This window comes from Bos indicus, chromosome 6 (genome assembly GCF_029378745.1).
Source record: "Bos indicus isolate NIAB-ARS_2022 breed Sahiwal x Tharparkar chromosome 6, NIAB-ARS_B.indTharparkar_mat_pri_1.0, whole genome shotgun sequence".
NCBI classification, from domain to species: domain Eukaryota; kingdom Metazoa; phylum Chordata; class Mammalia; order Artiodactyla; family Bovidae; genus Bos; species Bos indicus.
Genome location: NC_091765.1, coordinates 36,812,479 through 36,836,225, shown reverse-complemented (window position 1 = coordinate 36,836,225; position 23,747 = coordinate 36,812,479). Strand labels below are relative to the sequence as shown.

The 23,747-nt window shown below is 40.0% G+C and overlaps 2 protein-coding genes across 5 annotated transcripts in view; one reads left to right on the top strand and one right to left on the bottom strand.

The window, feature by feature from the left end:
• Window positions 1-23,747, top strand: part of HERC3 (HECT and RLD domain containing E3 ubiquitin protein ligase 3) — a 198,292-nt gene that overhangs the window by 145,275 nt on the left and 29,270 nt on the right. For all 4 annotated transcript variants that reach the window (XM_070790897.1, XM_019962470.2, XM_070790896.1 and 1 more), the window contains exons 18-23: window positions 18-107; window positions 1,269-1,439; window positions 3,491-3,634; window positions 4,888-5,054; window positions 7,473-7,539; window positions 8,890-8,972. In XM_070790897.1, the coding sequence (XP_070646998.1) occupies window positions 18-107; window positions 1,269-1,439; window positions 3,491-3,634; window positions 4,888-5,054; window positions 7,473-7,539; window positions 8,890-8,972 (722 nt within the window). The remainder of the gene's footprint in view (window positions 1-17; window positions 108-1,268; window positions 1,440-3,490; window positions 3,635-4,887; window positions 5,055-7,472; window positions 7,540-8,889; window positions 8,973-23,747) is intronic.
• Window positions 20,456-22,394, bottom strand: NAP1L5 (nucleosome assembly protein 1 like 5). The gene has a single exon (XM_019962472.2). It carries the CDS (start codon window positions 22,291-22,293, stop codon window positions 21,715-21,717), a length of 579 nt encoding a protein of 192 aa, XP_019818031.2. The 5' UTR covers window positions 22,294-22,394; the 3' UTR covers window positions 20,456-21,714.

Below are 23,747 nucleotides of genomic sequence, written 5' to 3'. Positions count from 1 at the left end.
AATGTGTTTCCTTCTAGGATGCTGTAACGCTTTGTTCCTACCCTTTTATCTTTGATGCCCAAGCCAAGACCAAAATGTTACAAACTGATGCTGAACTGCAGATGCAGGTAACATATTTTAAAAATTATTTTTTCCTATTATGGGTTTCTTTCATCTTACACATTCAGTTGTAATTTTTTCCTAACAGAAGAAGGTTCATTTGGGTAAAGTTGTAGTGTAACTTTTAGAACCTATAGAAAACTTTTCAGCAATTCTCTATTGAATAAAGCAAATACAAGTGAAGGGACATTTACATAAACAGGGTTGACAAGTGTCTTCATAAAGTATCATATAGTAAATATTTGCCTTTGTGGGCCATATGGTCTCAAGTATAAAACTCTGTTGTAGCACAAAATTTTAACTTTACATAATTTTCACATGTGTGAAATATTCTTTTTTTTATTTTTGTTTAACCATTTAACAATGTTAAAACTATTAGTAGCTCAAGAGCTGTATAAAAACAGGCAGCAGGCTGGATTCAGTCAATGGGCTATTGTTTGCTGACCCTTGATACATTATTAAATGGACCTTGGCAGTTCTTCATTGAGCCAAAACTTAAATTAGATTTGTTTAATTTAAATTTGTTTTGATTGTAAAATATAATTGGTTTTGGCAAGCCTGCAAAGGTGTTTGTGAACTAGCAATCCAAACCTGTCAATTCCTACTGCTGGTGGATATGTAACTTCATTCACTCTCTCCCCCTTCCCCATCTTTCTGACTCTGTCTCTAGCTCTTATTTATATCTATCTCTATAGATCTGTTTTCACAGTAATATAGCCATCATATTGACAATTTAAAGCTTTTCCAGAGAAAATGGACATTTTTCAAAGAACTAAAGCTGTTTAGCAAGTGGTTATTTGGTTTCTTTTCCTGCTAATTCAAAAGTCACCATTTTTACCCAGTTACATCGTCACTTTCTTCTACTAAGATATTATTTCAGTCTTAATCCGCTTAGTCCAAATCATTTTCCTGGAATGAGTTATGGATCATATGGTTCACAAAGTGTTTCAGTTAATCTCTTTGGGTTCATCTCAGAAAGATTTGTGTGTTTTGTAAACATGACTGAGAAAATCTACGGGAAGAGTTAGGAGGAAAACAAAGAACCAGGTGGAGATGCAGCATTCTGCCCTGCCCTGTACCCAGCCGTGGTCCAAAGGCGCGGCTGACAGCCGTCTCCCTCGCACATGCGCTCTTGGGTGATAACTGTGTTCTTGGGTGTGCTGTTCCAGGTGGCAGTCAATGGGGCCAACCTGCAGAACGTCTTCATGCTGCTCACCTTGGAGCCTCTGCTGGCCAGAAGCCCCTTCCTGGTCCTTCATGTTCGCAGGAGCAACCTTGTTGGAGATGCCCTAAGAGAGCTGAGCATTCATTCTGATATTGATTTGAAAAAGCCTCTCAAAGTGAGCCCTTCAGTATATTTATCTAAATAACCTTCCTGGGTTTCTTTAAACAGTGTCAGATGAAGCAGCAAAATTAAAATCTTGGAGTACAGCCATTCATTATTTCCTTCATTCATTTTACAAGAATTTACTCACCTCCTTCTGTCCAGTCACCAAACAGACCATCTCAACATGACATCAGATAAAAATGCCAGTGGATTATTTGAGGGACAGCAATGGCACCCCAACTCCAGTACTCTTGCCTGGACGTTAAGAAAAATCCCATGGCTGGAGGAGCCTGGTGGGCTGCACTCCATGGGGTTGCTAAGAGTCGGACATGACTGAGTGACTTCTGTTTCACTTTTCACTTTCATGCATTGGAGAAGGAAATGGCAACCCACTCCAGTGTTCTTGCCTGGAGAATCCCAGGGACGGGGGAGCCTGATGGGCTGCTCTCTGGGGTCGCACAGAGTCAGACACGACTGAAGTGACTTAGCAGCAGCAGCATAGGGCCTTCTTTGTCTGCTCTTTTTCGTGTACCTGTTCCCACTCTACCAAAACCATGCAAACAGTAGCACTGCTAAAGCTTCAATTAGGTAAAACTACCAAGCCAGCATCTAGGAAGTCTTTGGATGTCAAAAATTTAAGAGAAAGAAGGTGAAAAAATAGAAAAGTGAGATTTTCTGGGCAGCTGGTCGTCTGTCCTGATAGGCCCTTTTTAGTACTCTGAAATGATTAAGAAATTGTCTTTCCTCATAAACTATGCATGCTTTGTGTTACCACTTAATGTATTCTTGGGGCTTAGCACAATGCTTGGAACACAGTAGCTAGTCAGTAAATATTTAGTGAATTATTGAAGTTTTAGATCATTTATTTACCTTTCCCTTCAGAAGACTTTCCTGTTTCCAATCCTGTTGTAAACTCCTGAAATGTAATAGATAAGAAACTGATGGTATCCATGATACTGTCATCCTTTTCAGAATTTCAGTGGGTAGCATCAGTCCCATCAGTCTGCCTGGGAGTTCTCCCTAGAACTTCTGGGATAGATTTTTGATATTGCAAACAGAAGGTGCTCTCTTTGCCGCCTGTTTTCAATCACTAATTCAGATGAGACTCTTTGCTTGGTAGCATGTCTGAGTTAAGTCTTCTACTGGCATCCATATAATCAGAGTCCTTTACTCTCCTCCTGCTCTAGGCAACCTTGAGCACAGTATTCAGGATAATTTTTCTTTCTTTCTTTCTTTTTTTTTTTAGCTACACTATGTGGCATGTGGGATCTTAGTTCCCTGATCAGGGATCAAACCTGTGCCCCCCGCAGTGGAAGTGCAGAGTCTTAACCACTGGACTCCCAGGGAATTTCCCAGGATAAGCTTTTTTAAGTGCTTTTTATTTTTAGCTCTGTGCCTGAGCCCTTTCAGTAAAGTGGGGATGATAATAGTAATTTCTGTGTGTAAGACTATTCTGAGGATTAGGTTAATAGAATTTAAGTGGCTGGCATATAGAAAACTCTTAACAAATCTCGTCCTTTGGTTTGCTGTAGTTGTTACTGTGGTTGGGTCCAGCGTGCTCCATATAGATCTGTAACAGGTCTCTTTATAGCCCCTCACAGATGCGTCTGCTTGAAGTACTCTCTTCCCTTTCATATTCATCAGTTAGTTTAAGACCCCTACTGAGAGAGATTTCTGTCTTTACTCAGGTTAGTCATTGCTTTTCTCTGTGTACCAGAACATTTACCTCTGTGTATCTGACTCTTTGAAAATGTATTCTTGAATTGTTTTTTTTTTTTTAATGTTTGCCTGTCTGCTCCAAATTGATGGTACATTTTCTGTGGACATCTGGTAAACTTCTGACTTTGTCTATATCCCTTGAAGTGCCCAGTAAAATTTTGTGTGATTGTTCAGTGTCTTGGTAATAATCAACAGATACACCTTGCAGTTTCATTGCAGCAGTGTATTCTGTTACATCTTCCTTTCTTTGTCCTGACTTTGGAAAGAATTTGCAAAAAAAAAACCCAAACCCATAAAATGACAATGATTTCCCTGAAGTACTAATTCTACTTTGATTATTTTAAGGTCATTTTTGATGGTGAAGAAGCAGTGGATGCAGGTGGCGTCACAAAGGAGTTCTTTCTTTTACTGTTAAAAGAGCTGTTGAATCCCATCTATGGAATGTTTACCTACTACCAGGATTCAAATCTCTTATGGTTTTCAGATACGGTAAGTTAGTAATGTCATCATTCAACAGATAGATTGAACTAAACTTCCTTTTTGTTGTCAGACCAGTCCCTAGCCTTCTGACATTTGCAAAGGGGAGCTCTAACAAAGATAATCATTTAATGTTTATGAAGAGTCTAACAGTCTTCATGTTTCCCCTGTTGCCAAGACCTCATAGTTGAGTTTTGTTGCCCATTAGTCCCATTTCCATTTCTAGTAGGTAAGCTCCAAGCTTTGTAAATCCTCGAAGGGTAGAAAGAGTATGATAAAGAAATTGGTTTTATGACATATAAAAAGTAATTGTCAAATATATCTTATTTTAATAGCAACGATAGTATGTGTATGGATACTCCCACAGATGTACACAGTTTATTTTTGAAAATGCAGTAGGAGGGCTAAGTTTTAAAAGGCATTCTCATTTCAGGCAGACTATAGTTTATTTCTTTTTCTACCGGACTTCTCTCCCTATATCTGTATTGTTCTGAAAAGTGGCCGTTAGCCTCTTGTGGCTATTTAAATTTCAATTTTATTTAGTTAAAATTAAATAATACTTGCACTTCCCTGGTGTCTCAGATGGTAAAGAATCCACCTGCAGTGCAGGAGACCTTGATTCGATTCCTGGGTTGGGAAGATCCCCAGGAGAAGGGAATGGCAACCCACTCTAGTATTCGTGCCTGGAGCATTTCACATTCCCTCAGTTGTACTGACCCCCACTCAGGTGCTCAGTAGACAAACACAGTGGCTGACATCTGGGACAGAACAGAATAGAATGTTTCCATCACTGCAGCAGGTTCTGTTGGACACCAGTGCTCTAAATGAAGATAAGCTGTTCTCTGTATCATAGATGAGCTGTAAATGCTTAACTTTGTCTACACTGCATCTTTGGGGGACAATTGAACTTTTTTTTTTTTTTTCCTAAATATTGCAGTTCTCATCCACCTCTGATAAAAATCACTATTGTAAAACAGATCATTACTCTGTATTTGTGTTCATGTTTATGTGAAACAATGGGCATATATTAATTTTGTAACAGTATTCCAGTAATTTCTAGGGACATCTTTTTTTTTTTTTAACCTCATATCATTCACAAACATACACAGTTAAACTTTTGTTAGGGATATTTCTCTGTTTCAGAAGGTAACAATATTATAGATCTTTATTCTTTCATTCTGAAAATATTTTAAGGTAAATCACACATGGATTTGAGGGTGCAAGCACTGCTTTTGTTTTTAACACATTTGTGCATGTGCTTAAAGTGTTTCGTAGAGCACAACTGGTTTCACTTGATTGGCATAACCTGCGGACTCGCCATTTACAACTCCACTGTGGTGGACCTGCACTTCCCGCTGGCTCTCTATAAGAAGCTACTGAACGTGAAGCCTGGCCTGGAAGACTTGAAGGAGTTGTCACCCACGGAAGGAAGGTACAGAGCTGAAAGATGGGAGCCTGGCGTGGAAAGCTGCTCTTGGCACTGAGATTAAAGGTTGAAAGCACCACGTGTATAAGTTAGAGTTTCTCATTCGATTGTGCTGTGTATGCTTTGTCTTAAGACGGAGGTCCGTAGCTGCTAGCTTGAAACAATGCCTAGGTCACTCTAGGGACAGCAGGAGAAAAAGCAAAAGGGAGGTCATAGCTGCCCAGGAATCCAAACCATCTCTGCTTTTCTTATCCTGAACAGAATATAAGGACTTTGAGATTTGTCACGGTCCATAAATAGCAGGGGAGAAAGTATTGACAAGAGAGCCTGTGTTTTAGGTTACAGATTTCCCCATCCTTCTGTATTTCTCTTTTCTGTGCCTCCTTGACTTTCACACTGTGACCACATGAGCTGTACTTCCGGTCACCAAATGTGTGTGGGGTTCTCTCCCACGTGTCCAGGTAATTCTGCATGATGCCAGCTGGGTGTCCTGCAACTTATCTCAGTTCTGACACTGTCTACCTGGAGATAGAGTTGGATCCCACAGGTTAAGGGTTTCTAGTGCCCTCATCCCAGAGGAATTTACAAGGATTTGGGGAGCTCTGTGCTAAGGAACTGGGGGCAGAGACCAGTATATGTATTTTTTCTGTTATCTCATGGAGCCTTTTTTAGAAAGTAGTTTAATTGGGATATAATTTGCATTCTGCACAATTCGCCCAGTTAGAGTATATAATTCAGTGACTTTTCAGCCACAGAGTTTTGCAGCCTTTACTCCGTTAATTTTAGGATGTTTTCATCACCTGAAAAAGAAACCTGGTATTCTTTAGTCGACATTCCCAACTTCTTCATCCCCCAAGCTCTAGGCAACCATTAATCTACTTTCTGTCTCTGTAGACATGCCTCTTCTGAATATTTCACATAAATGGAATCATACAATATGTGGTTTTTGGTGTCTGGCTTCTTTCACACAGCATGTTTTCAAGGTTCATCTGAGTTGTAACTTGTATCAGTGTTTCATTTCTTTTTATTGTCAAATTATATTTCGTTGTATGGACATACCAGATGTTGTCTATCCATTCATCAGCTGATGGACATTTGGCTTGTTTCTACATTTTGACTGTTAGCAATAGTGCTGTTACGGATATTTTTACACACTTTTCATGTAGACGTAAGTTTTCGTTTCTCCTGGTTATGTACCTAGGAGTAGAATTGCTAGGTGAAATGCTAACTCTATGCTTAGCCTTTTGAGGAACCTCCATACTATTTTCCAGGACAGTAGAGACATGTTTTTAGTCATTTTCTTTCTGTCTCTAAAAACTCCCTTTATTTTGAGTTTCTGTATGTTGATTTTAGGTAGCATAAGGTGAAATTTAATTTATAAAAAGATACCATATCCTTGGCTTTGTGGAAACACTATAGTTCTTTTGACTTCAGCAGAAGGTAACATCCCTTTTTTTATATAGAGAAAGAATACTGATTTTAAGATGGAGATAGAGAAAGGGTAGTCTCTAAGGTGCTCTCTGGAAATGAGATGGTCACACCACCAGTATAGGACATCAGTACAGAGGAATCACAAAGGATGTGGGGCAGGGGAGCGAGGCACAGAGAGAGGTAAAGAAAATTTAGAAGGAATATTAAAAAATGGCAGAGGAGACCAGGCAGGGTTACTTTTGTGGTAACTGAGAGTAACAGAAATGTGTGCTGTTTTTTTTTTGCCAACCTGGCTTAGAATGATATATTTCAAGTAATGATTTTGGCTGGTTAAGTGAAAAAAGATTTAAATTCTGCATGAAAAATTTTCTTTCTGGGCAACTTGTTATGGAACTGCCAGATTCTGAGCTCATTGAAGAAATGTGAATGAAGTCTAGTTATAAGAATGTATTCTCGTGACAGCTGTGATACGACCATTGCTGGCATAAACAGGTTTCAGTGTTCTTTAATGTGGCAGGTAATAGAGTTCTTTGCACACAGAGCCCCTTGCATTAACAAGTAAGACTAGATTCCTAAGTGGACACAGTGACTTTGAAGTTTGTTTTTTATGATGGGAGGATTATCCTTCTAATGCAAACAGATAAAGCCAATCTGTGGGACCACTGCAGGATCATCTCCTCACTTATCTACTTCCAAAGTATACTAGGGTTGACATAAGTGTGTCAGATACAAGGCTGCCTGATTTTCTTCTTAAATTCAGTGAGGCTTGTCAGTAGGAACAGAGAACAATTAATGAGCATCTTACAAGTCAACTGCTTGTAAGACATTTTTTTCAAAATATGTTTAACGTGACTTTCAGTGTAGATTTATGTTCATTCAAGAATCTTCTTTTGTAGCATTTCCTTGCAAATAATCTGGTCATGTGACTGGGATAGAAACACCATTGCCATGTGTGATTTACCTCTTTTCTTTTCTCTGTCACACTGTGATTAGGAGTCTTCAAGAACTGTTAGATTACCCTGGGGAAGATATTGAGGAGACTTTCTGTCTCAACTTCACGGTAAGGATTTTCTTTACTTACAACCATAGCTATCTCTTTTATCATGCTTACAAGTTATAATTAGCATCATTTTTCTCCAAATCAAAGAACAAATTCAGAGACTTCTCTGAACCAAACTATTTTAGTCATAGTATCTTTTTTTCATCAATGTATAGTTGTTGTAGAATATTAGTTACAAGTGTACAGTGATTCACAATTTTTAAAGGTTAAACTCCATTTATAGTTATGATAAAATATTTGCTATATTTCCTGTGTTGTACGGTATATCTTTATAGCTTATTTCTTACGTAATAGTTTGTGTCTTAGTCCCCTACCCCTATGTTGTCCCTTCCCTCTTCCCTTTCCCCAGTGGTAACCACTAGTTTATTCTCTAAATCTGTGAGTCTGCTTCTTTTTTGTTATATTCACTAGTTTGTCGTATCTTTTAGATTCTACCTATAAGTGACATCATACAGTACTTGTCTTTCTTGGTCTGACTTATTTCACTTAGCATAATACCCTTCAAGTCCATCCATGTTGGTGCAAATGGCACAGTTTCCTTCTTTTTTATGACTGAGTAGTATTCCATTGTGTACATAAGCCATTCATCTTTATCCATTCATCTGTTGACGGACACTTAGATTGTGTCCATACCTTGGCTATTGTAAATAGTGTTGCTTTGAACATTGGGGTGCATGTATCTTTTTGAATTAGTATTTTTGTTCTTTTTAGATATATACTCAGAAATGGAATTGGTGGATAGTATGATAGTCAAAGTATCCTGAATATTTCTGGAGTTCAGTAAATGTGTTGAATAAATGAATGAATGAATGGTTAATCTATACACTTAAGAAAATTACTGAAGCATTATTCCTCTTCACTCCTATGTTGTTGTTTGCTGCTGCTGTTGAGTCACTAAGTTGTGTCCAACTCTTTGCAACCTCACGGACTGTAGCCCTCCAGGCTCCTCTGTCCATGGGATTTCCCAGGCAAGAAGGCTGGAGTGGGTTGCCATTTCCTTCTCCAGGAGATCTTCCCGACCCAGGGATTGAACCCATGTCTCCTGCATTGGCAGGTGGATTCTTAACCACCGAGCCACCAGGGAAGCCCCTTTACTCCTATACATATAATTTATTTTCTAGAGTTCATATTTTCTCTTTGATTGCATTTATTGGCAACTCCCTATCTTAAAATAAAACTATCCTATAAAGTGCCGATGTTCTCTGATTCTTTCTCCTCCCAAGAATCTTCTGTGGTAATGTAAGTAGTAATTAAGCTACATTCATTCCTAAGGCTTCTCAGTCATTTGGGATCTAGAAAGATAAGTAGTCAATAAAATCGAAATGTTTCTTTATTCCCCCTTAAATATAGATTTGTCGAGAAAGCTACGGTGTGATTGAACAGAAGAAGCTGATACCAGGAGGAGACAAAGTGACCGTGTGCAAGGAGAATAGGTTAGTCTTGACCCTTGACTGGGCACATGTAACTTCATTTCTCGACACTTTTACTTTGAAGACAAAGACTAAAGTTAACTTTTCATCCCTTCTTCAGAGGGAATAAGAGTGGTAGGGCAAGTTTACAGATTTAATAGTGGAGGAATCAGTGGACCTCGGATCGGAAGGTAACTGTGTGTGTTCTGCATCTCTGTCCTACTGGCTTTGACCCTGGTCAACCACATAAACTACCTGATCTCAGTTTCCTGTCCTGTCAATAGGGGGTTAAAATAACCGTTCTGTCTCCCTCATGGGAGACTAAGTGAGATAATTTATAGGAGAATATTTTGACATTTTGGAATGAAGGAGCTCCCAGCATCTATAGAAGGTTTCCAGTATCCATCAGAGTGACTGGCAAAAAAATGCTCCAAAAACTATGTGTTGAATAACCGAAAGTTATAAAAATGCTTACTATTATTGGTGGTTTTATTGATGAAGAATTTGTAATGTAGATTTTAAATTAAATTCTGTGTGCCTCATGAAAATTAATTCAAGTACATCTGATTTTTTTAGTACGATTTTCTGTGTTATCTCTTTGAAGGAGAAAAACATTCAATTTTGTTTGCTTTTGAATTAGAGTGAGGTTGTTGGCCATCTGCATGTTAATTAATTCAGTTTGCAAACACTGAGTGCCTGCTGTGGGCCAAATCTGTTGCTGGATTCAGGAAATAAGTAACTTTTATCCTCAGTACTAACTGGGAAGGGACAGCGTAATGAATAATTGCAGTAGATGATGGTGCGTGTGGTAGGTAAGTGATAGAACATGCGCCATGGAACCAGAGGGAGAAGCCACAACACTTTCACTGACCATCGAAGAGTGTGAGTAGGAAAAACATTTCAGGCTCAGGGAATAACATGAGTCAGACTCTCAAATTTAATACATGATAGAGAATGGTGAGTACTTGTTGGGTGGGAGGTAGTGTGTGGATTAAAGGGGGGTGCAATAGTATTGGGGTGAAACTTGTCAGATCTTAAGTGGTTTTGAAGTGGGACATGGTTGATCTGTTTTAGAATGATGACTGGTGGCCATATGGAAATGGACCATGTGTGGGGAGACCAATAGGAGACTACTGAGGTAACTCAGTTGTTAGGTACTGAGGGCCAAAATGAAGGCAGCAGGGATGCAGAGTCAGCTCTGTGTTGATTATGTAGTGAACAGGAGCTAGTGCCTGATTATATATGGATCCTACTAGAGAGGCATGTATTGATAAGCATGTCTTGAGGGTTCCAATTTGGACAACAGGAAACACAATCTGTAGAGCAGGGTGGAAAGGAAAAAGAGTTCCTTTTTTTTTTTTTTAAGAGTTCCATTTTATAAATGTTGATTTTGACATGTCTGTGTGATACCTAGGTGATTTTGTTTAGAGCTGAAGATTTATGTATGTCTTGAAGTCTTTTTTTTTTTTTAAATCAAGTCATAGTTTCTAAGTAGGATATTTCCTTTTTCTTTTTTTGCATTTCAAATTTTAGTACAATTTTTAAAGGTTACTTTGCATTTGCAGTTACTACAAAATATTGGCTACATTCCCCACATTGTACAACACATCCTTGATCCTGCCTCACACCCAGTGGTTTGTACCTCCCACTCCCCAGCTCCTGTGTTGTCCGCCCCCCCACCCTCACTGGTCACCACTGATTTGTTCTTTGTATCTGTGAGGCTGCTGCTTTTTTTGTTATACTCACTGATCTGTTGTGTTAGAGGTCTTACTGTCAGTAGTTTGTTTAGTTCCTTATGCCAGCCTTAACCACCAGTGAATCTGAGGTTGCCTACACACAGAAAAACGTGGTGAAGTAAAAAAAAAGCAAGGATGGGGGGAAATGTATGTTCTTAGAAGAGTTATATATATTAGAACAGAAGGGAGACTCTTGTGATGAGGACTTAAAGATCGTTAACACATCGGGTAGAGACAAAACTTGACTTGAAGAAGTCGTGGGTGTGCAGAAAGATAAGGTAGGTGTCTCTCATCTTCCTGCAGAAAGGTGAGGGAATGGTGGTCTCCACTTGGGAGGGTTGTGAGGGAGGGAAGCCTGGAAGCAAGGGTGGAAAAAGGTTATAGAGGTAGAGAAGTTGGATGCTGCTTTGGGTATGTTGGGAAATGAAAGCTTTGGGTTTTAATTGGCTTCTTACTGTACGTAGTTGCAAAAATGCAGACAGAAATCCTATATGAGTGATGTATATTGGCTTCCTCCCATAAATCTTCCCTTCTGAAAGTAGGAGTGACAGAAAACCTGACAGGCCTCCTCTTCCATCCTTTTACAGTTTAAAAGATAGCTAGAAGCCAGGGTGATCTAATGTAGCATTCAGTAATCTTTTTTGTCATGTAAACCTTCCAGACTACCCGGGAGGCGTCAGCTTTGGGGAAAGTGTGAGCTATAATACCAGAGTTAACTGAAATAATGCAGAAGTTGCCAAGGACCCAACAAAAATGGCTTCAGGTGATCTTGACTCTGGGAACCTAGTATAGAGGCTAATCTTGTCTCAAGTAGGTGTGTTACCAAGTTCGGGCTCGCTTTGTTCACTGCACACAAGGCCAGTGAATCTTAGAGACAAGGTGCTGAGGCAAGGAATATGACTTTATTTGGAAAGCTGGCTGACAGAGAAGATTGCAGACTGATGTCTCAAAATAACCATCTTGTCAGGGCCTGGATGTCAGGTTCTTTTATAGAACCGAAGGGAGAAGCAATGAGGAACTAAAGTCAAAAGGCAGAATAGAGAGTGAGAAGCAGTGAGGGAGTAAAGTAAAAAGGGTCTTCGGTTTTGCAAAACATCTCCGGGGTTGCAAAACATCTCCGGGAAGGGCCAGCCTTCTGAAGGGGTGTGTTCGGTTCAATCGCTCATTGCTCATCCTGTCCGACTCTCTGTGACCCCATGGACTGCGCCATACCAGACTTCCCTGTCCTTCACCGTCTCCTGGAGTTTGCTCAAACTCATGTTCATTGAGTCAGTGATGCCACCCAACCATCTCATCCTCTGTTGTCCCCTTCTCCTCGTGCCTTCAATCTTTCCCAGCATCAGGGTCTTTTCCAGTGAGTCAGTTCTTTGCATCAGGTGGCCAAAGTATTGGAGCTACAGCTTCATAATCACTCCTTCCAGTGAATATTCAGAACTGATTTTCTTTAGGATTGACTGGTTTGATCTTGCTATCCAAGGGACTCTCAAGAGTCTTCTCCAGAACCACAGTTCAGAAGCATCAATGAAATGTGTTAGTCTCTTCTTTTTTGCAGTCATTCACAGAGGGGCAGGGTCAGATTATCTCTTTATGAGCTGAACAAAGGCACTTAAGTTTAACAGTCAAACAGAGTAGCAGGGTTCTTTGAGACCGGCCATTAGTATGATTATAATAACTGCAAGGAAAAGCAACTCAAAGAAACATGGAGTCCGAATTACTTCTTCTCTGCAGCAGGTGTTTCATTTGAAACTCTTGATAAGAATGTTTCAAAGCTAAAAGCACTGTCCCTTCTTTAACTGTATAACATTGGTACTTTTATTAACTGCTAATGACTTGTTTAATAAAAACAGTATTATTCCATAGAACCTGATAATATTTTTAAAATTGGGAAATTTACAGCAGATCATAAAGTGGTTAAAGGGCAGAATAAAAGGCAGAATAACAGTGACAGTCTTTATTTTCTTGGGCTCCAAAAATCACTGCAGATGGTGACTGCAGCCATGAAATTAAAAGACGCTTGCTCCTTGGAAGAAAAGCTATGACAGACCTAGACAGCATATTAAAAATCATAGACATTACTTTGCCAACAAAGCTATGGTTTTTTCCAGTAATCATGTATAGATATGAGAGTTGGACCATAAGAAAAGCTGAATGCCAAAGAATTGATGCTTTTGAACTGTGGTGTTAGAGAAGACTCTTGAGAGTTCCTTGGACTGCAAGGAGATACAACCAGTCCATCCTAAAGGAAATCAGTCCTGAATATTCATTGGAAGGACTGATGCTGAAGCTGAAGCTCCAAACTTTGGCCCCCTGATGCGAAGAACTGACTCATTGGAAAAGATGTTGATTCTGGAAAAGATTGAAGGCGGGAGGAGAAGGGGATGACAGAGGACAAGATAGTTGGATGGCATCACCGACTCGATGGAGATGAGTTTGAGTAAGCTCTGGGATTTGGTGAAGGACAGGGAACTTGGGCGTGCTGTATTCCATGGGGTCACAGAAGGTCAGACATGACTGAGCGACTGAACTGAACTGATAAAGTGGCTTTTGGGCCCAGGTGATCTTGTTACTAAGTCCAAGTACTCTGCTCACTGAACAACAAACCAGTGAATCTGAGAGCTGAGGTGCCGAGACAAGGAATACAACTTTAATTTGGAAAGCTGGCTGACAGAGAAGATGGCAGACTATGTCTCAAAATAACTGTCTTGTTGGGGTCTGGATTGCAGGTTCTTTTATAGAACCAGAGAGAGGCAATGAGGAACTAAAGTCAAAAGGCAGAATATAGAGTGGGAGAGGCAGTGAGGAAGTGAAGTAAAAAGGGTCTTCAGTCTTGCAAAACATTTCTGGGAAGGGCCAGCCTTGGGAAGGGGTGTGTTGAATCTCTTCTTTCTCTCTCTTTTACTCCCTGTTTTTTTGGGGCAGTCATTCGCAAGTGGGCAGGGTCAGATTATCTTTCTATGAACTGAATAAAGACAGTTTAACAGAGTGGCAGGTCCTTTGAGGCAGGCCACTATATATGATTATAACAGCAACAAAAAACAAAGACAGTTCCAACATGGAGTCAGACTTGGTTCTTCTCTGTAACAACTCTTCTTCCTTTCTGGTTTTGGTGATCACTTTATGATGTATATATGTACATATGTAGATACATCTATAGCCTTTAGCCTTTTCAAAGGATGTCTGAGCTTTGGCATCAGGTTTCAGACAATATAGTGTGTGCATCATTTGTTATGAGCTAACAGTAGGCTAGGCAAGCAATCTAAGGAAGGGCACATTCAGGATTTCTTCACTTTCTAGTGAGTCTTCCGAATGCACTGTGTGTTGGATAGGCCCGGCGGGGAGAGTGTTCTTGTGCGGGCATAGGCAATTTGTGATAAAGTCTGCAGAGGAGGCAGGTATTGGGACTTAACCCTCTTTTTTCGTATCTTTATAAAATTGTTTCTCCTGGAGACTTTATGTCTCTGCCTGTTTTGTTCTCTTTCTCTTTGTGGGTCTGAGCTTTTTTTTTTCTGTCTCTTTGCTTTCTCTCACTCTCACGCTGTCTCCTTATTCAGTAGGTATTTCTTGGAATCAGCAATTGAATTGACCTGATAGTTGAGACACAATCTGTGCAGGAATACTGAAATATAACCCAGTTTGTTTAGGGTTTTAAGCTGTTCTCATTTGCAACCATAAATGAAATATGAAGACAAATTAATTAATTGAATCGAAAGGGGTTCAGAGAAATCCACATGGACAGAGGCATCTGGGGGGGATGGATATGGGTAGAGCTCTTGGGAGGACTGCTAAGGTCTGGATACTAGAAAACAGAGACGAGAACGTAACAAAAAGGGAAAGATGCTCAGTAAAGTTTGCAAGCAAAGAAATCTCATGATAGAAGTGGGTCTGTAGCACACTTTCTTTCTTCATCTTTTTTTCCTTTTCCACCATTTTTATCTTTTGCTGACAGTTGGGCAAAAGGCCCTGCAGGCCTGCAAGCCCAATCTCGAGGCTGAAGAAAAAATCTGGAGTCCGCAACAGAGGCGTCAGTGGCTTAATGGATGTGGGTTACATGTGTGAAGCAAGGTCCTGGGGTGATGTCTACCACCTGGGGTAGATAGCAGGCAGAACGTGGCGACTGTCTCTGCTATTGCGGAGAATGGGGAGGTGGGTACCAGTAATCAGGGGAATTGATGTGAGGTTGGCTCTTGGTTATCAGGGAAACCAGCAAGGGGGAGTCATGCCCCTCAACACCCCTTTGATAAGCTATCTTAGTGGAGATGTTCTGACCTAGTCATGAGCAGGGGCCTGGCACAAGTATGTGGAAGGTCAGTTATATGAGTAGGGTGTGGGTGAAGCAGGCACAGGTTGAGGAGGGGTTGTACAGAGCGCAACAGCACAGCCATCTTGAGTGTCCCGACCATACGTTGACATATACTCACTCCTGGACATTGCTCATCCCATGAGTGGTCCTCAGAATCAGTGCAGAGAACGTGCTTTTGTTTAAAGTCAGTGGTTTCCTTTTCTCTTTCTTTGCGGTTGTTTGCCCCTAATTGACTTCAGGGCTGCTTCTACAAAACATTTTCCATAAGGATGTTCTGATGACATACAGATTCCTTAAAAGAAAGAGAGTACATAACTTCAAGGGAGTAATAAGGGGACCTACATTATTCTTCTACTTATATTACAAAACTCCATTATTCTGTTACCATGACTTTCTTAAAAAAAATAGCTTCTCTCTTTCTAAAAAAGTTTTTAAGTCTTTGTGTTGTAAAATGTGCTGTTGTTTTAAATATTGCCAGGCAGAGGGGGACTCCTATTCTTATTGCCAAGACACTGTGTTTGAAATTAGAATAGGGAATAGCTTCTGTGTTAGACGGAAGTTTGGGTTTCCACTTTCCTGGGTTGCTAACACTCCTTGAGCACACGGTGAGGCCATCCACACTGCTTTAGGCCCTGCTGTCCGTGGCTCTGTACTTGGTGTCAGGAGGCCCACCCCCTTGCTGTTGGACAGACTTCTGAGAAGCCAGTGTGGTTATTGCCACATTATTAATATTGCTGTCATAGTCCGGGACAGACAGAAAAAGACGTGAATTAGTGTTTGATTGTTTTTCCCCTTTATCTTTAATGTTGTGAGGGGTTTCCCTCATAGCTCAGTTGGTAAGGAATCTGCCTACAATGCAGGAGACCCCGATTCGATTCCTGGATAGGGAAGATCCCCTGGAGAAGGGAAAGGCTACCCACTCCAGTATTCTGGCCTGGAGAATTCCATGGACTATACAGTCCATGGGGTCGCAAAGAGTCAGACACAACTGAGCAACTTTCACTTTCACTTAATGTTGTGAAAAGTAGAAGTGTTACCATCAAAGCATGTTGAGATCCTGGAAAGAAAGGTTGTATACGATGGTGAAAGATTAATCATTTCCTTTTGACTGTTACATGCCATAATCTTGTCACTGGGTATTTTCATAAATTAGTCTAAGAAAATGCAGTGAAAGAACCAAAAGAATAACACCTGCTGTGTTTTTAACTTGAGCAGTTGTATATAGAGATGCTACTGGCATTGAAGCTGTTTTTATTGAGCTAACAGTAAGATATTTGCTGTCACCACTGCCCTGGAGGAAAATGACAGAAGGATACCAATTCTGTATCCATAATTTATTACATTCCACTTGGTCTTAAAATTGCTTTCTTTACTTGGACAAGAGCTGCAGACAGACAAATGAATTATAAACATCCAGGTAAAAGAACACCCTTGGATGATTGTTGGTGACTGCTGGCATCTTAGCTAAATCTTGCCACAACTGGTAGTCACATCTGGATAATACTGTACTGCATGACTTAAGTATTTCTCACACTCTGTAACATGGTGTTACTACCATCAATTAAAAAAAAAACAACCCACATGTCATTCTATATTCCTTCCAGTTTAACTCAAGTTAATCAAATCAAATGTAATCAATATCTTCCCCAGTTTCTTCCATATTAAAAAGAGGTTTGTATGACATGTGTGTGTACTCAAGTCGTGTCCTACTCTTTGTGATCCCATGAACTGCAGCACACCAGGCCTCCCTGTCCATCACCAACTCCCAGAGTTCACTCAGACTCACGGCCATCGAGTCGGTGATGCCATCCAACCATCTCATCCTCTGTCATCCCCTTCTTCTCCTGCCCCCAATCCCTCCCAGCATCAGGGTCTTTTCCAATGAGTCAACTCTTCGCATCAGGTGGCCAAAGTATTGGAGTTTCAGCTTCAACATCAGTCCTTCCAATGAACACCCAGGACTGATCTCTTTAGGATGGACTGGTTAGATCTCCTTGCAGTCCAAGGGACTCTCAAGAGTCTTCTCCAACATCACAGTTCAAAAGGTACCTAGATTCTATAAAGGAATGTGAGAATAAAACCCACACATGACAAACACTTCTAGCTTCTTGAGATCAACTGAAGTTAGGAATGCTGAGACTTCACTTGATCTCTTGAGATAGTCTATGGGAGGTGTAATCTTTAATATCTTCATGGTATTTGTGCTGGGCTGTTACAGGAATAGCAGATAATTAAAATGCTAGTAACATTTCTCGAGTGCTTCCCATAGTTGAAGAAACTGAGGCATGGAGAGGTATAAGTTACTTGCTCAGGTTTACATGGTTAGAAGTCCAGAGTTCAAAAACCAGAGCCAAGTTTCAAAGCCATTTTGTTTGAGTGAGAGCTTAGGCTCTCAGCACATTGCCACTAAGAGGCCAAGACCAGAGGTTCAGGGTCCCTGTGTCCCTTTATCCCTTGAAGATAAATAACTTGAAGAGTTTGCTGTTTTCAGTTCAGACAGACTATGCAGTTTTTTAAACACAAAGTTGGCATAGTTGAAAACATACTATATATGTATAAAATTGTATGTCTGAATTGTTTAACTTAGGTTGAGATAATGCTTATATCTATAAATTTATTATAAAGCCCTCATGGACAGTCTTAATAATGACTGCACAGCCTATGTGAATGTGTGTTTTCCCTACTTTCCCTTTTGAGTGTCTGGCTTGTTTCTATGTTCTTTTTTTCCTTCCCTTTCTTTCTCTTCCCCTTCCTTCATTTTTAATAAGACTGTATCAGACATCTTAAGTATAAAACTTTTTTTTAAAAATTGCTCTTTTAATGATAAGGTCCCAAGGGTGAAATGGAATTAGTGTATATCATTTTGAATCTGTGGCTATTTTTGCTAAATTTATTTTGGTTATGAATTATACCAACTTATACATTATCATCAATGTATGAGAGTACTACTCTATTTCATCTAATCCTTAAAAATACTGAGTATTCTTTTTTTAAAATCTAGTCTAATAAGAAACTTGACTTCACTTGTAAAATTTTGTATTTCTCCCGTATATAAGCTACTTTACATATTCTACATAGCATTAATCCATTTTTCTGATGTTTACCTTTAAAGTATTTTTTCTTAAAAAAAGTGAATTAGGTAGAAGTGATCATTGCACAACATTTTATTGAATTAAATGCCACCGAATTATTCATTTTAAATGGCTAATCATGTTTTGTGACTTTCGTGTCAATAAAAAAATGTTTGTGTCCCTGTGTATGCACGTGCAGATGTGTCTGTGTGTGCTTGATGGTAAAGTCTGAGTCCGGGAGAGCTGCTGTACTGTGCTGGGCTGTGAGTGTCAGCCTGCTGCAGTCTCCTGCATAATGCTCATAGAGACTGAGTTGAATGCGTAGTGCACGCTGCCTTTCTTTCTGCCAGTTATGTTGTGTGTTGCTTACTAATTTGGGTCTATAATGGATTAAAAGTGGTTTATGAGTGAGAGTGTTTGACCTGCCTTAAAGAGAGGGTATTCTGCTACATATTAACATGCAAGTTTTATGGCTGCCTGAGGAACTATCAAATAAGCAATTCAGGAAACAGGGGGGAAAGATCAAGCTAGTTAGGAAATGGTGGAAATTGCTTGACATTATGAAGGGCATCACATATGTGCTTATATCCTGAGAAAAGTGGCCAACAGTGGTATGAATGGTAGCTAGAAAACCCCATAGCTGAAGTTGTATGTATAAGTGAAAGAAAGATCCAGACCTTGCCGGAGGCCTGGACCACTTAGTACTGTCCTTTCAGGATGTGTCTTGCTGCCCTAAACAGGATTGCAGTATTTCCTTTTTTAAAGTAGTCTGCTGACATCTTTTATATAATTCTCTATTAAGACAAAATGATTTTCATATGATTTATATGAACTTTTTTTTGTATTTGTATTTTATTGCACATTTTATTCCATTTGCTGCTTGCTTTTAAAAATGTGAAGTCTTTTAAAATTTTTATAACCTTTTAATTTTTGTGTTGTCATGTCTGTTGATTATTTCTTTTGGTCTTAAATCACTCTAGACTTAACCTTTCCCTGTCCAGTAATTAGTAAATGCGTAATAATATATTTTCTTCCATTAAAAATTTTCTTTTGAGTCTAGTTTAAGATAAAATCTTAACTGTTTCCATATTAGTAAACAATTAGGTGAAGATTAGGGTAGTTATATGGTTCTAGATCCAGTTTGGGTTTTGATTTGATGTGTAGTAAATAACATGTTAATATGGGAAGAATTGACACTTTTGTGATATTCAGTCTTACCTTCCAAAGGCCTGTTTTTTACATTTCTTTGTGATATTCTATTTTTTTTCTTTTCATAGGTTGCATACATTTTTAATTGAGGTTTTTATACATATTTTTATTTTATATACTCTGAGAGCCTTTTGCATGTATTTTTACCATTATTAAAGTGCCTAGAAATAATTAGTGGTTTTTATATGTTTATCCGGTAACTGATCAGTTCCTCAAACTTACTGAATGTGATAGCTTTCAACTGATTCTCTTGGGCTTTCTATATAAAATCACATCCCTTCCAAAATTTTTTATTTTCCCCACTAATTACACACCTTATTTGTTTCACTCATTTTTGTTTTTGTAGGACCTAGAAAAACAAGTCTTTTATTCCTAGGGATAAGAAATGAATATTGAATTTTTAGGTTTTTTTTGCTTCTGTTCCAGTTAGGCATGATTATCATTTACTTCTTCTATAATAAATTATTTTGATTTTCTCTTTTTGTTGTCTTGACCCTAAGGAAGATTGTTACATTAAGGTTTTACTCAACTATTGCAATTAGCAACAGGTCAGAGCTTCCTTCCATTCCCTAAGGTAAATGGGTCTAATGTTACTTCTGAATAATTTTAACCCTTAAGGGAAATGAAAAAAAAAAAACTGTGTGTTTAAAATTTGTGGGGAGTCACTTTCAATTTTATACTTAATTTAGAATGCCCAGATATAAAGTTGAAATAGCCTTTATATGCATAATGTTTTTTATTCTTTCTGGGAGGAAATCAAAATCTGATTTTTATATTGAGGAAGAAGACCTTTTATTGAATTTATTTGTTTACAAATGAAAGGCCACATTCTTAAACAATAAAATCATAAGAATATAATGAAAAAAAAATCATAAGAATATAATGTATTTTCTCCCTTTTTGTAACTTATGAGAGGACTGAATTTCAAATCTTCCTCTTTTATCTTTCATATAATAATAACAATGTTAATAACAGCTGAAGTACTTTGAGCATTTAGTGTCAGATGCTGGTCTATGAGCTTTATGTAAATTAACTAGCTTGTTCTCCATAATAACCTGTGAGGGAGGAATTGTTACTATCCCCTTTTATAGATAAGGAGAAACTAAACACAGATTAACTGAATTGCTTGAGATTCATCACTAATAAGAGGCAGATCTGGGATTTCATTCCAGGCAGTCAGAGAATGAGTCCTTTTGTTTTTTGAAAATACAGTTTTATTAACACCACAGTGGTAAACAATTTTATGCTTAAATTTCCTTATAGATCACACAGTTCAAAACCCACAAAGAAGCTAAGAGTCTTTACATTAAATGTGTCCTCCTAAAAATCCTTTGCTGTATGCCAATCTGTTCCCGAGCAGTAAAATTTGATTATGCACCATTTTATATTAATATGTCACATTTACATAGCAAAATAACGAAGGCACAGCTAACACAAGCAAACTGAAACCCTTTCTACTTCTGAGCTGCGGATGGGGACACACAGTTGGATTGGTTCTTCAAGTATATATTTTTTCCCAAACATTAGCTTCAGTGAAGAGTTCTGATAATTTTCACAGCTACATTCTAAAAGCTACAAGACAAAAAGACATCACACAATTCAAAGTACATAACATTGGATACACATGCTTTACAGACTTTACTAGAATTCTACATTTTTTCAAGTAAATTAATACTTCTAAAATATTTGATAAAGGGATTTAATGCTTAAACAATTGGGATTTGTTTTACACCTTTGTAAATAGACATTACCAAGAAAACACATAAACACGAGACCGTAAATAATGAACACACACATTGACAATATTGTACAGGTCATACACCCTCCTTCTCAGAACCAAATATTCAGAACAGTCTTTAGAATCTGAAGTGGCAGTTTTCTGAGCCTCATTAACAGTATTGTCATGATCTCCAGCACCGGGTTCCTTCGTCCCATCTCTCTTCTCTGAAGTGTAAAGCTAATGTTACAAAAACAAAGTCTTAAAGATGAGATCTGTTTTGAGTTCTGCTGTTGCTGCGCTGGAAAAATGCAAAAGAAATGGAAGAATTCGGCATTGAGAACACGTTCGATCTCGGCTTGGGTGTTCCGTGCCTAGTGAGATACTGTGACGAAAGGATTTTCAAAGTGACGTTCTTTAATTCACATCTACTTGACACCCTTAGTAAGTCTCAACTCTAGTCCTCACAGAAGAGATCATGAAAAATCATTTTAAATTTAACTCATTTTCAACACCTGTTGGTATATTTGTGTTCAAATTGGAAATCAAATTTGAGACGCGCTGGGCATGATCTGATTGCGTCAATTTCGTAGTATTTTAGGAATGTCAGAATTGATTCCTACTGTACTTTGGTCCAAAACCTGAGCCGTTCAAGTCCACCAATGTGTACAAAATAATAGTAATCGGGGTTTTAAATCTGCGTCGTCATTCTCCTCTGCACTCTCTGCCCCGCTTATTTCTTGGCGTCATCAGGCACTGCAGAGTGGGGACCCTCCTCTTTGGCGGCAGCGGTCCCCGCAGCCTCTGCTGCAGGCTCTTCTTCCTCCTCGTCCTCCTCCTCTCCCTCCTCCTCATCCTCGTACTCGTCATCATCATCATCCTCCTCATCACCCTCTAAGGTCCATGCACACCCCTCCATCTCACCGGTGAGCTCTTGGATCTTAGCAAGTAAGGGCTTATAGATATCGTTATACTTTTTCTCCAGAGCCTGGAATTCCTTGTCAAATTTGGCTTCTATCTTATCGCATCGCTTCTGCAGCTTTTTGAGGGCCAGGACTCGGCATTTTACCGAATTAGGCAGGCTCTCGATAAAGTCATTTCTAGGCTTTGGTGCATTCTCTGCAGGGGTCTGGGGCTCCTCAGCCATCTGACCGACCACACCGTCGGAGTCGCTGGACGTGCTGTCAGAATCTCCCCCCTGCGCACCACCTTCCGCCATTACCTCCTCCGCTGCCGCGGCCGCATCTGCTGCTGCTGCCGCCGCCGCTGCCTGGCTCGGCTCCGCAGAGCCCTGGTTCTGAGAGTCAGCCATGTTCGAGGAGCAGCGCAGAGTTCTAGGTGGCTCCCACAGAGACCTGCACCCTAGCTGCACCACAGCGATCTTGCGGCTGCGGCAAGCGGCAAGAGGCTCTGACGTTGGCCGCGGCGGTGACGTCGCGCGGCCCCGCCCTTTCCCCCCGCGGGCCCTTGACTGGCTCCCCATAATCAGCTGATGGTGGGGCCCTCGAACCACACCAGCAGCCTCCTGTTGCTACCCTGCTCTCCCCTGCGCTGCGGGCAACGTCAGGACCCGTTTCCTAGCTACCCTGCTTACCCCCACATCTGCCCGCGCAAATCCCTCCCCCAGTAGAGAGGAGCTGGGGGTGGCGGCAGGTGTACGCGGCAATTTTTCACGAACTGTGTGGACGGGCTTAGCCTTTGCCACTTGACTCCTCTAGCTCACGCAGGTGCTTATATATATCTGCCAGTATATGTGTCTTGGCATTTGTCTCCATCTCTCTGTAGCTGGCGTTGGCATCTTGAGCTTACTCTTGGGGACTCGGCTTTGATCACCTCAAATTTCAGTGAAGTCCTTGCCAGAGAGTAGAGGCCTGGGGGGATCTGTCTCCATTCCACCCACTTAGGGACCTGTGGGAGAACTGAACAGTTTTCAGCCCTTCTCCCCTCGTCCCACCCTCAACAGCCCCTCTTGCCCCTCTCTCAGCCTAGTGGCACATATACCGGTAGCACGGTCTTCTTTCAGTTAGGCGGACCCTGGAAGCAGTTTTGGAGCCATTTGACCAGGAAATGTCTGAAACCCTGGGTATCCTGGAATGTTCCAGAAGGCTCCTCAATAGCTTTGTCCTGTGGGGAGGAATAAAGCTGGAGGAGGGCCAAAGAAAGCAAAGCCTTCTAACGCTGGAGGCCCAGGGTAAGGGGCCCCCTGCCTTATCGGAGCTGAGGCGCATGTTTAACAGTGCCGTTTGCTAGGGATGTACTGTCCCACACGTACACACAGGCGTTGTCCCCAAGATATGGTTCAGCATCTGCTCCAAGGGTCTAACTGGTGATTTGTATATGAGAACGGTTAAAAAAAAAAACTATCGAATACTAATCTCTTGTTTTCTAACAGTCAAATGAGTAGACATTTTAGTTCCCTGTTTATTAAATCAAAATGAGAGCTTCTTAAATAAGGGTAAGAGCACATTATTTTAGGTATGGAAGCCAAACGATCCTTACAGGACTTACTCAGGAATGTTTTCAAATTAAGCATTACTTATACAAATGCCTTTTTCCCCATTATATTGGGACTTGCCGAAGTGTTTACATAAAACACATGAATGTAAGGAAATTAACTGCCCAAGTACATTGGTGTATCTTTTTGGGTCTTGTAAATGTTGGTTAATAATATGCAAAGCATTTAGTGCTGACACTTAGCAAGAAGTGCTAAGTGATATTTTGTTTACAAAATAGTTAAATTGTATTTATTACTCAAAAATAACCTGC